This window comes from Nannobrachium achirus, assembly GCF_963921795.1.
Source record: "Nannobrachium achirus genome assembly, contig: SCAFFOLD_564, whole genome shotgun sequence".
NCBI classification, from domain to species: domain Eukaryota; kingdom Metazoa; phylum Chordata; class Actinopteri; order Myctophiformes; family Myctophidae; genus Nannobrachium; species Nannobrachium achirus.
In genome coordinates this window covers 10,538-24,346 of record NW_027664716.1, presented here as the reverse complement: position 1 = coordinate 24,346, position 13,809 = coordinate 10,538, and the positions used below count along the sequence as shown (strand labels likewise).

Sequence of the window (13,809 nt, the reverse complement as noted above, 5' to 3'; positions counted from 1 at the left end):
GTAGGCCGCATGAACTGATTATTACTCTTTACGTCATCAACCTCACTGGAGTCAGTGATGATGTGGCTGCCACTTCCATCCAAGTCTGTGGTGGTGTCTGATACAGAGCTGAGGTGGTCTTCAGAGGCAAAGGCTGTAGTGGACTTTGATGAAACCCGCTGGTTGTGCAGGCTTCTGTACTTCTATTAAGTGAAAGAGTACCACAGTTTATTTTTAAGTAAATGTATTAGAATAACAACTAACTTGATGTACAGTACATAAATGTATGTTAGTGTCATACGCACACGTGCATTTAGAGATCTGGAATGGTTTGAGACATTACATTCATTGAATCAATAAAAATAATTTTAACGAACCACAAAGAGGCATGTACTATAGCAGCTTCTCAAAACAATTAAAACAAAACAATAACACCTATATGCTATATAATAGTACTTTGCAATAACAACAAAGACACTCCTTTAATGTGGGAGAAATGTGTAACCTCCAGGGACGTGCTGGCCATTGGGAAAAGCGGGACAACTCCCGAACGGCCGGTTCATTATCGGTCGGTCCAGGCCGGGCCATTAGGAAAAAATGAAACTGTTTGCACAAAAGTAAAAATTTTACTGTTTGCACAAAAAGTAGTGAAAACAGCAGATCTACAGTGCGAGGCGTTGTGTGCTTGTAGATCGGCTGTTTTGACTAGTTTAAATCATTTTTTTTTTGGACATACACAGTGGCGAAACTAGCCCCCGGTGTGCCCCGATGCGAGATTTTCACCAAGTGCCCCACAACAACAACAACAACAACAACAACAACAACAACAACAACCACCACCACCACCTTTTTTCTACAGCGCAAATGCAGACAGCGCAAATGCGGGACACCAGGCTCCAACAGAAGACATCAACACACTCGCCATCTAATTCATGACAATATGTAGCCCAACCAAGTAGTGTCTCACTGTCTCCATCTCTCTGTGGTGCTAATGAACTCTTCCCTATGGCACTCCAACACAACAACTCTGACATTAGTCTTCACACTACAAACATCACCACGCCGTTTTTCCAAAACAGCATTATAAATATCATCCATTAAGACAACTAGGCCTACATTAATGACAGCACACAGTTTAATTGACAGTGATGCATCACTGCAAACCAGCATTATTTATATTAATTACTTAACTCACCTGCTAAAGTAAGGTGGATGACAACAACAAGACCAGTTGGGCACGTTTTGTTCCATATTCCACAGTGTCTTGGTTTTAGAGAGCATGGCAAATATTAACTGTTCCCCAAAGTCGTGTGTTGAAACTTTATATTCCATAATGCCCGAGAGTGTTGTTTTTACTTCAGAAGTTCAGAACGTCTCTTCAGCCTGTGTTCCGTCAGCAGCACTAAGGGGCCCTGTCATAGCTTCCTGTCATACCAGTGGACATTTCAAAACAAGAGTCATTGTATTGGATATTTGTAAAGTGATCATTCAACACATGTTTTATTTTGAAATGGTAGCAGCCTACTACAGGAAATGCAACAGATCAGGACAGAAGCGGCTCCGTCTGTATACATTGTTATTATTAGATTATTTATTTTTTCTCCTCCACCTGCGTGTGCCCCTGGACGTCCCGGGCCCTAATGCGCATGCGTCAGCTGCGTCAGCGGTAGTTACCCCCCTGAATACATGTGCATATCATATGGAAACTAGAAAATATTGTTCCTTCGAAACAATTGTGGGCTCGCTTCAAGCCAGAAAACAATGTCTATAAAAGTACAAAATGTCAAGATCGCAGGCAGTGCTCTCTTTGACGTTACTGAAATTAGCTGCATGCATGATTTGAGGCATTTTGTTCCAAAAATGTGTTATGCAAAAGTTGACCCGCTGGTGGCGCTATAACAGGCCAATGTGAGAAGGGAGGCATCTGTTCCTTGACCTAGTGGGAATGTGCTTGCAAGATTTCACGCATATCGCAGGCTGTATTCATGAATTAATTAAAAAATAAAGTGTGCATGCGTGTGTGCGTGCGTGAATGAATGAATAAATAATAAAGTGTGCGTGCGTGCGTGCGTGCGTGCGTGCGTGCGTGCGTGCGTGCGTGCGTGCGTGCGTGTGTGCACGTGCGTTCGTTCGCTCGCTCGCTCGCACGCACGCACGCACGCACGCAAGCACGCACACACGTGTGTGCACGTGCACTTTATTTATTTATTCATTCATTCATTGAATGAATGCGTTCGTGGAACGAATGCTCACTACGGTCATCTGTATTTTTTAAGCCCTGGGAAACCCACCTTAACGCCCTCATTAGCATAATGTATGCAAGCATAATGTATGCGCAACACGCCCACACGCATTTCCAAACCATGCACCAGCCCCAATTTTCATACGTCGACTAAGCTCCTCCCCTTCATTTACATACGGTCGTCTGCATTTTTTACGCGCTGGGAAACCTACCTTAACACCCTCATTAGCATAATGTATGCGAGCATAATGTATGCGAACCACACCCAAACGCATTTCCAAACCAGGCCCCGCCCCAATTTTCATACGTCGACTAAGCTCCTCCCCTTCATTTACATACGGTCGTCTGCATTTTTTACGCGCTGGGGAACCCACCTTAACGCCCTCATTAGCATAATGTATGCGAGCATAATGTATGCGAACCATACCCAAATGCATTTCCAAACCATGCCCCGCCCCCAATTTGCATACGTCGACTAAGCTCCTCCCCTTCATTTACATACGGTCATCTACATTTTTTACGCGCTGGGAAACCTACCTTAACACCCTCATTAGCATAATGTATGCGAACCACACCCAAACGCATTTCCAAACCCTGCCCCGCCCCAATTTTCATACGTCGACTAAGCTCCTCCCCTTCATTTACATACGGTCGTCTGCATTTTTTACGCGCTGGGAAACCCACCTTAACGCCCTCATTAGCATAATGTATGCGAGCATAATGTCTGCAAACCACGCCCACACGCATTTCCAAACCATGCCCCGCCCCAATTTGCATACGTCGACTAAGCTCCTCCCCTTCATTTACATACGGTCGTCTGCATTTTTTACGCGCTGGGGAACCCACCTTAACGCCCTCATTAGCATAATGTATGCGAGCATAATGTATGCGAACCATACCCAAATGCATTTCCAAACCATGCCCCGCCCCCAATTTGCATACGTCGACTAAGCTCCTCCCCTTCATTTACATACGGTCATCTACATTTTTTACGCGCTGGGAAACCTACCTTAACACCCTCATTAGCATAATGTATGCGAACCACACCCAAACGCATTTCCAAACCATGCCCCGCCCCAATTTTCATACGTCGACTAAGCTCCTCCCCTTCATTTACATACGGTCGTCTGCATTTTTTACGCGCTGGGAAACCCACCTTAACGCCCTCATTAGCATAATGTATGCGAGCATAATGTCTGCAAACCACGCCCACACGCATTTCCAAACCATGCCCCGCCCCCAATTTGCATACGTCGCCTAAGCTCCTCCCCTTCATTTACATACGGTCGTCTGCATATTTTACGCGCTGGGAAACGCCACTTAACAGCCTCATTAGCATAATTTATGCGAACCACACCCACACACATTTCCAAACCATGCACCGCCCGCAATTTTCATACGTCGACTAAGCTCCTCCCCTTCATTTACATACGGTCGTCTGCATTTTTTACGCGCTGGGAAACCCACCTTAACGCCCTCATTAGCATAATGTATGCGAGCATAATGTATGCGAACCATACCCAAACGCATTTCCAAACCATGCCCCGCCCCCAATTTGCATACGTCGCCTAAGCTCCTCCCCTTCATTTACATACGGTCGTCTGCATTTTTTACGCGCTGGGAAACCCACCTTAACGCCCTCATTAGCATAATGTATGCGAGCATAATGTATGCGAACCATACCCAAATGCATTTCCAAACCATGCCCCGCCCCCAATTTGCATACGTCGACTAAGCTCCTCCCCTTCATTTACATACGGTCATCTACATTTTTTACGCGCTGGGAAACCTACCTTAACACCCTCATTAGCATAATGTATGCGAACCACACCCAAACGCATTTCCAAACCATGCCCCGCCCCAATTTTCATACGTCGACTAAGCTCCTCCCCTTCATTTACATACGGTCGTCTGCATTTTTTACGCGCTGGGAAACCCACCTTAACGCCCTCATTAGCATAATGTATGCGAGCATAATGTCTGCAAACCACGCCCACACGCATTTACAAACCATGCCCCGCCCCCAATTTGCATACGTCGACTAAGCTCCTCCCCTTCATTTACATACGGTCATCTACATTTTTTACGCGCTGGGAAACCTACCTTAACACCCTCATTAGCATAATGTATGCGAACCACACCCAAACGCATTTCCAAACCATGCCCCGCCCCAATTTTCATACGTCGACTAAGCTCCTCCCCTTCATTTACATACGGTCGTCTGCATTTTTTACGCGCTGGGAAACCCACCTTAACGCCCTCATTAGCATAATGTATGCGAGCATAATGTCTGCAAACCACGCCCACACGCATTTCCAAACCATGCCCCGCCCCCAATTTGCATACGTCGCCTAAGCTCCTCCCCTTCATTTACATACGGTCGTCTGCATATTTTACGCGCTGGGAAACGCCACTTAACAGCCTCATTAGCATAATTTATGCGAACCACACCCACACACATTTCCAAACCATGCACCGCCCCCAATTTTCATACGTCGACTAAGCTCCTCCCCTTCATTTACATACGGTCGTCTGCATTTTTTACGCGCTGGGAAACCCACCTTAACGCCCTCATTAGCATAATGTATGCGAGCATAATGTATGCGAACCATACCCAAACGCATTTCCAAACCATGCCCCGCCCCCAATTTGCATACGTCGCCTAAGCTCCTCCCCTTCATTTACATACGGTCGTCTGCATTTTTTACGCGCTGGGAAACCCACCTTAACGCCCTCATTAGCATAATGTATGCGAGCATAATGTATGCGAACCATACCCAAATGCATTTCCAAACCATGCCCCGCCCCCAATTTGCATACGTCGACTAAGCTCCTCCCCTTCATTTACATACGGTCATCTACATTTTTTACGCGCTGGGAAACCTACCTTAACACCCTCATTAGCATAATGTATGCGAACCACACCCAAACGCATTTCCAAACCATGCCCCGCCCCAATTTTCATACGTCGACTAAGCTCCTCCCCTTCATTTACATACGGTCGTCTGCATTTTTTACGCGCTGGGAAACCCACCTTAACGCCCTCATTAGCATAATGTATGCGAGCATAATGTCTGCAAACCACGCCCACACGCATTTACAAACCATGCCCCGCCCCCAATTTGCATACGTCGACTAAGCTCCTCCCCTTCATTTACATACGGTCATCTACATTTTTTACGCGCTGGGAAACCTACCTTAACACCCTCATTAGCATAATGTATGCGAACCACACCCAAACGCATTTCCAAACCATGCCCCGCCCCAATTTTCATACGTCGACTAAGCTCCTCCCCTTCATTTACATACGGTCGTCTGCATTTTTTACGCGCTGGGAAACCCACCTTAACGCCCTCATTAGCATAATGTATGCGAGCATAATGTCTGCAAACCACGCCCACACGCATTTCCAAACCATGCCCCGCCCCCAATTTGCATACGTCGCCTAAGCTCCTCCCCTTCATTTACATACGGTCGTCTGCATATTTTACGCGCTGGGAAACGCCACTTAACAGCCTCATTAGCATAATTTATGCGAACCACACCCACACACATTTCCAAACCATGCACCGCCCGCAATTTTCATACGTCGACTAAGCTCCTCCCCTTCATTTACATACGGTCGTCTGCATTTTTTACGCGCTGGGAAACCCACCTTAACGCCCTCATTAGCATAATGTATGCGAGCATAATGTATGCGAACCATACCCAAACGCATTTCCAAACCATGCCCCGCCCCCAATTTGCATACGTCGCCTAAGCTCCTCCCCTTCATTTACATACGGTCGTCTGCATTTTTTACGCGCTGGGAAACCCACCTTAACGCCCTCATTAGCATAATGTATGCGAGCATAATGTATGCGAACCATACCCAAATGCATTTCCAAACCATGCCCCGCCCCCAATTTGCATACGTCGACTAAGCTCCTCCCCTTCATTTACATACGGTCATCTACATTTTTTACGCGCTGGGAAACCTACCTTAACACCCTCATTAGCATAATGTATGCGAACCACACCCAAACGCATTTCCAAACCATGCCCCGCCCCAATTTTCATACGTCGACTAAGCTCCTCCCCTTCATTTACATACGGTCGTCTGCATTTTTTACGCGCTGGGAAACCCACCTTAACGCCCTCATTAGCATAATGTATGCGAGCATAATGTCTGCAAACCACGCCCACACGCATTTACAAACCATGCCCCGCCCCCAATTTGCATACGTCGACTAAGCTCCTCCCCTTCATTTACATACGGTCATCTACATTTTTTACGCGCTGGGAAACCTACCTTAACACCCTCATTAGCATAATGTATGCGAACCACACCCAAACGCATTTCCAAACCATGCCCCGCCCCAATTTTCATACGTCGACTAAGCTCCTCCCCTTCATTTACATACGGTCGTCTGCATTTTTTACGCGCTGGGAAACCCACCTTAACGCCCTCATTAGCATAATGTATGCGAGCATAATGTCTGCAAACCACGCCCACACGCATTTCCAAACCATGCCCCGCCCCCAATTTGCATACGTCGCCTAAGCTCCTCCCCTTCATTTACATACGGTCGTCTGCATATTTTACGCGCTGGGAAACGCCACTTAACAGCCTCATTAGCATAATTTATGCGAACCACACCCACACACATTTCCAAACCATGCACCGCCCCCAATTTTCATACGTCGACTAAGCTCCTCCCCTTCATTTACATACGGTCGTCTGCATTTTTTACGCGCTGGGAAACCCACCTTAACGCCCTCATTAGCATAATGTATGCGAGCATAATGTATGCGAACCATACCCAAACGCATTTCCAAACCATGCCCCGCCCCCAATTTGCATACGTCGACTAAGCTCCTCCCCTTCATTTACATACGGTCGTCTGCATTTTTTACGCGCTGGGAAACCCACCTTAACGCCCTCATTAGCATAATGTATGCGAGCATAATGTATGCGAACCATACCCAAATGCATTTCCAAACCATGCCCCGCCCCCCCATTTGCATAAGTCGGCTTAATTTACATAATTAATGCGTGCGACGCCCACAAAACTCATTACGTTAGGCCCACTCGTTAAGTCAGAGTCCTCCCTCTTGTTGAAACCACGCCCACTCGTTAATAGCAGATCTACAAGCTCACAACGCGTCTTGATGTGACGCGTTGTGAGCTTGTAGTTGAAACCACGCCCACTCGTTAAGTTCGACTCCACCCCTTGTATTTGCGTGTAATTACCCCGTCAGCGCGGTGACGAGAACGCTTGTCATGCGGCCTCATTTACAGGAAGGAAGGAAGGAAGGAAGGAAGGAAGGAAGAAAGAAAGAAAGAATTTGCCTAAATGTGTGGGGTTCTTAACGAGGAGGCAGTAATTACGCACGCACGCACGCACGCATGCATGCATGCACACACACACACACACACTTTCTTTGTTTATTTATTTATTTATTCATGTGTTCATTCATTCATTATATATTTATTTATTTATTTATTTAAATACTCTGTTGCTAGTATCCACAACTTTCCAACATCCCATAATGCATTGCGCAGAAGTTGGATGGAGCTTCCGTGAGCTTGTATGTGGTATTTAATACCAGTAACACGAGAAGCCAGAAAGCGAGTTTGGAGACGGTAGCACGCTGCAAAACGGAGTTATGGCTCTTTAAAGCCCAGCCGATCGATAGGCAGACGCCTGGGGGGGGCGGAGTCCAGGGGCGGAAATAAATAAATAATTAATTACATAAATAATCAGTCTCGGAAACAGTCAGGAAATAAATAAATAAATAAATAATCAGTCTCGGAAACATAGTCGGGAAATAAATAAATAAATAATCAGTCTCGGAAACATAGTCGGGAAATAAATAATTAAACCAGTAAGACTCCCTAATATATACTGACTGCGTAGCGATTTGCGTGATTTTAGGGCAAAATCTGTAGAAGTAGTGTCCAAAAATGGGTTTAAAAAAATCGGCCTGAAGGTGGCGCTACATGGGACAGATCCATGTTGATGACATGAGCGTAGAGCAAGTGTGTACCGATTTGTGTGATTTTAGGGCAAGATTTGTAGGAGCAGTGTCCAGAATGAGTTTTGGCCTCATGGTGGCGCTAGAAGAGGAGGGCCATGTCAGAATCGTAGTTTGGCAGGCAAGGACTGTGTGTGCCAAATTTGGCACGGATCGGGGCAGCGGTTGCAGAGATATGAGCAGGGCAAAAGTGTGACGGACAGACAGACAGCCGGTCGAGGTTTCGATAGTAACTGCGACCCGACGGTCGCAATTTATCAGTCAGTGGCGGCGCAGTTGGGCCTGGTGTGGAGACAGGGAAATAATTCATTCAATAAATAAAGCTCCTTTTAGTTGAGCTTGTACCAGTGAACTGTACTGTCATGAAACTTGTCGTAAAGTCTTCAATCAATCACTCGATAAAGGGATCAATACAAACCCACATTTACCCAAAACAGCTGATCCACAAGCCCACATGCAGCCTTGTAGATCGGCTGTTTTTATTGTTTTATTTTTTAAATTGTTTCCCCCTGACTTAGTCTTTTCTAGGATCACCTTTTAGTTGACCTTGTACCAGTGAACTGTACTGTCAATGACACTGTACCTATGACAGTCCTATATCAATAATTCGTTCATTCATGAATGACTTCCCTGTGGAAATAAGCCAAAAACATTACTGGGATCTCCTTTTAGTTCATGTTTATTACGTATCTATCTATCTTCCTATCAATTGGTCACATGCATTCACATTGCACTGAACGCACGCAAGCACGCACGCACGCACGCCCGCTCAGCAGCTGGCTTTTTTTCTTTTTTCTTTTTTTTCACAGAGCTCCAGACTCAGACACCGAGGTCTCGGAGGGCACCCAAGCCGGACTGCGTGCTCTGGCAGCGGCCGCGAAGCGGCCGCGGCCGCCCCAACCCACTGGAGCTAGGTAGAGTCTGGTGAAATAAAATCAGTAGGTCCCCATCAACAGATGTCGCTGTAGCCAAGGAATTCACACCCAGCCTGCTCACCTGACCAGGAAGTCCAACCAGTCTGTGTTGGAGAAACAACACTGCTGCCGCTGCTGCAGTAATCATTGCTATAGAGTGCTTGTTCAGTAACAGTGTTAAACGGCTCTATATTGTGACAGGAATCCTTCCCACCGAGTGTTTGTTCACTAACAGTGTTACAGTGTGATATGAAAGAATCCACATGAGGGCAGTGTTTCCATTCTCAACTCACTGAGTTGAACAGAGGGCGGAACCCAATGCAATAACAAGTCCTATTATTTAGAAAGGAGTCACGTCAATGTCAGCATTTTTTTTCTCTCTCTCTCTTTTTGGCAACATTTTTTAAATCATTTCACAATGTAAAAACAAAAATCATTTTGAGAAAAATGTAATGACCTATACACAGTATCTATAGGCTGTGTCTGTGTATATTCTGAGTGTAGATGTTGTTGTACTTTAACCACTTAAGCCCTGTGTCAGGGGTTCCCAAACTTTTTTGTCTCAGGGCACCCCATGAATATTTTTTTAATCCGAGGCACCCCTACATTATAATTTTCACTCCCAGCACCTTATATTTATAGCATATAGTCGTTGTCGGGTGGAAACCTTGTATGTCCAAAACCGTTTTGTATTTATCATCTATAAAATGTACTTGCGAGGCATTGTGTGCTTGTAGATCGGCTGTTTTCACTAGTTTAAATCATTTTTAAAATGATAAATACAAAACACCCGAAAACAACGAAATATAACTCATGTCATTGTCCCACTGGCTTGTCACTTGCCATGATCTGAAATGGCAAATCTTTGAGTAGCGCGCAATGAGGGCCTCTCCCAACTCTATTTCCCGAGCTGAATCAGAGGCCCAGCACGTCCCTGGTAACCTCTACTGGCCCTAAATCAAGTTACTGTAATAAAGTCTTAAGAGACTAACCTTGAGGTTTTGAAAATGCTTCAAGGACTTGCAGTGGGAGTGTAGACCCGGAGATTGAAAATTATAGAACCTTTTGCAGAGGCGACAAAGGAAGCCAGCTACCGGAATTAAAAAATTTGACCCTGATGGAAAGAAGTTCATAGAATTACATTTCAAACAATTGTGAAAATAAGACTAAGTAAAGTAAAAGGGTGTTTATAATCCCATGATTCTTCTTGCGAACAACAAATAAGCTCCTCGATCTTGACTGATTCACTAACATCCACATTTCTATGGATTACACAGTTTGTCTTTGTTTGCGTGGTTTCTCAATTGCTCTGCTTTAGTTTGTTGGATCCATTGTCATGTAGTTTGATGAAAATAAAGCCGACAGGGGCAGCATATGAACAAACTAAACATCCTACACGGTGGTGTCCAAGATTAAACACAAACAGGATCTGTTATAAACCCGTATTAAACCTCAGAAATGTCTGGACCAAATGGAGATCCCGATATCTCGATAGATGAAGGTATTATCGACGATGATGAATTCAACGAAGAAGGTACCATCTAGTTTACTGTAATGTTGCTGTCACCTTGAATCTTAAAATCCCTTAATATCCTCACCCTTGTGTCAACTGTGTGAAGATCGAAAACATTTTAACATGAGAATTAACAATTGCCTTTACTCTAGTGTCTCTCTTAAATCTCTACCGTTCTACCATTGATATCCACGGAACTCATCCATTTGACTGGTCATACAGTTTACTGTACAGTGTTGATGATATTTTTGAATGTCTTGATGAATTGAATACACAGGACCACAATGGAAACAAGCCCTTTTTGTGTTGTGCTTTTGCATCACTGTATAATCGTACCAGTACAACTGTACTATTTGCAAATTGTTAAAGTATCCTTTAACATCCATTATTCAATCAATCAATGTATACAATTATTTAATCACAGAAAGACCTTAAACTACACTGTTAAATCCTCAATGTTAATTTGGCATAGCCCTAAGGGTCCATTTGGTTCCTAACCCTTAAATCATTTAGCTGGAGAGGAGGCCCCTGGAACCCGTTCAATTAATGCATTTTAGTGCATCTTTGTGATAGAAATAGCAAAATAAGAGTACCACCTTCATTACAGTTTGCAGTACATCTCTCTCTAAGAATACCAAAACACAGTCACCCCGGGCACAAATCCTGTAGCCTACCTTATTCCTAACCTTAACCTCAGTCAAATGGTGCCAAAACCTACCCCTATTCCTAAACGTAACCTCAGTAAAACTATGCCTAACCCTAAATGTTATTTCTAACCTTATCCACTATTCAGTAAAACAAACTCATGGTTTACTTGGTAATTGACATCAGTGGGACTTGTGTCACGGTCATTGTTTAATCAGGATACAGTATGCCAATGATGGCTTCATCTCAACTAAATTGTTTCACAGTTTTACACTGCACTTTAACGTTTCCTCTTTTCCGTGACAGAATATGCTTCCATCAACGCCATGCTGGATCAGATTAACTCCTGCCTGGATGATTTAGAGGAACGTAATGACAGTCTGAACGGCAAACTGCACGAACTTCTGGAATCCAACCGTCAGGCTAGGATGGAGTTCAGAGCCAAGCTGGTTAGTCCGGACACAGAGGAGGACTCCTCTCCAGCTACCGATGGAGGACCAGACGAAGATATCAGGGAACCAAACCAAGGACCAGATTAGATACAGCAAGGCTGTGTTCAGTCGCTGTTATATATATAGATGTTATTCCATAACCAATTAAATACATTTATTGAACCCATAGATCAGTGACATGCTGTATCTTAACGTGTCCCATGTCTAAGATGCCCTGAATGTATTGTACCATAGCTGCATTTTCTTTTCCAGATGATTTTTTTCTTAAATCTCAGATCTACTATAACATTCCACATAGGGGTTCTCTGTCCTTGTCTACATGTATATGTTATTGCAGACTGTTCCTTTCAGAAAGGTAGCATTTTGTCCATCCCTTACATGCCCGTTTGCCTTTATGGCAACATGTTGGTGCGTGCTGTTGAGAATATATATACACTTACACTATATATATATGAATAAATAAATAACCTTTCATACATGCTGAGTGACCGTTCTGTTAGGAGGCAAGTCAGACAGGCTTTTGCTTACCTGGCCTTACATCATGGCCATTGTCACCTCCATTCCATAGTGGTAGGAGGTCACAAGAATGCTTGATCATTGCACTCTGAAAATAGACAAATTACAAGCTCAAAATGCACTGCGACACATTTGTAACAAAGTATAAATGCCACTTTTTAGGCCAACACAGTTATCGCAGAGTGTATGCAGTTTGCTAGTCTGCTAGACTATTTTTCTTATTTATTGTTTTGGTTTATTCACATTAATGAAGCATTCTGAAAATGTTCATGGTGTTGTGTTACTGCTGATTGCAAACTCATCTGCTAGTCACATCAGTTTCAAGTTTTTCAAAGATCCTGAACAAACTAACAGACATTTTCAGTGTTTTTTCTGGCTGAGGTTTGAACTATGCCGTACATTTTATGTCACAAAAATCTATGGACCAAAAGGAATAATGTAAATTGGCCTGCTTTTAGAGGTGCAACAAAACTAAAAGGAGCAAGATTGTTCAGGCCTTCAATAGCATAAAGTACTACTTCTGCCTAGTTCACTGATACTGTCTGTCTTGAGAGTGAAGTTTGAGGTAAATCCTTGAGAAAAAAAAAATCCAATATGGTCTTATTTCATCTTCATTTCTCTGCCATTTCATTATGTCTACCTCATTTAATCACCAGCCAGAATGTTGTTGCGAATGAAAGAAGATTGCAACAACGGCCCTGTTGCTGGCATATTAAAGATACACCAACAATTTAAATTAAAGAATTGCAAGTATTAGGGTGAGGCAACTGTCAAATGTTTAATATTAAATGAAAAGACCCAAATACAGAAAATAAACATCTAAAAATACATGGAACTTTCAGCAGTTAGAAAACAATCTGTTTTGTCAGTGGCTGAATAAAAATACGGTAAAAAACATACAGCTTGGAAATGTCGTTTAGATGCCCTTTTCTTCTTCAGCAAGATACAAAAATATATATCTTCCGTGCTACATACGCTGGTCTCTTCCCTTCGGCTTTGCACAATTTACTAAATTTTTCCTACATTTTCCTCAGAACAAACTACGTAGTATGACACGGTGTGAGTGAGTTGACACCGTGACTAAAAGGGATGATTATTGACTACACAGTTCAACTTAGTTTATTATAGTTACAAGAAATACTTCTCTATTATCAGGGTATGAACTATGAAATCTCAATAAAGCCCACATGTTACAATGATATAAGTGATGTTAATTGCCTAATTTATCGTACGATGGTGTTGCGTGTCATATAATAGATCTACGAGCTCACAACGCGTTGCATCTGTGACACATTGTGAGCTTAATTTGGGGTTTAGGAGTGTTAACTCTAATACAATGCTATTTTTGTGGTGTGGATGTATGTCCAAGCATGTCATTGCCTGCAATCTAGGAAAATATTAGGTATTTTTTTACAGGAAATCTCGAAACCCGCAAATATGGTAAAAAAATATTAGGGATGAAATACAACTTCAACATCTGCATTGTCAATGTCAAGTAGACAATGCATTGAATCATAATGGGAAACAAAC

The 13,809-nt window shown here is 43.5% G+C and overlaps 1 protein-coding gene across 1 annotated transcript; it reads left to right on the top strand.

Moving 5' to 3' along the window:
• The first annotated feature begins 10,373 nt into the window (after positions 1-10,373).
• Positions 10,374-12,516, top strand: LOC308280835 (bublin coiled-coil protein-like). Its single transcript, XM_080755154.1, has 2 exons — positions 10,374-10,687; positions 11,618-12,516. The coding sequence occupies exons 1-2, from the start codon at positions 10,612-10,614 to the stop codon at positions 11,848-11,850; spliced, it is 309 nt and encodes a 102-aa protein (XP_080611280.1). The 5' UTR covers positions 10,374-10,611; the 3' UTR covers positions 11,851-12,516.
• Positions 12,517-13,809: the final 1,293 nt, after the last annotated feature.

Coding starts and splice junctions, on each gene's coding strand:
- LOC308280835 (XM_080755154.1), top strand. CDS start 10,612: ATGTCTGGACCAAATGGAGATCCCGATATCTCGATAGATGAAGGTATT. Junction 10,688..11,617: donor TGATGAATTCAACGAAGAAG/GTACCATCTAGT, acceptor TTTCCGTGACAG/AATATGCTTCCATCAACGCC.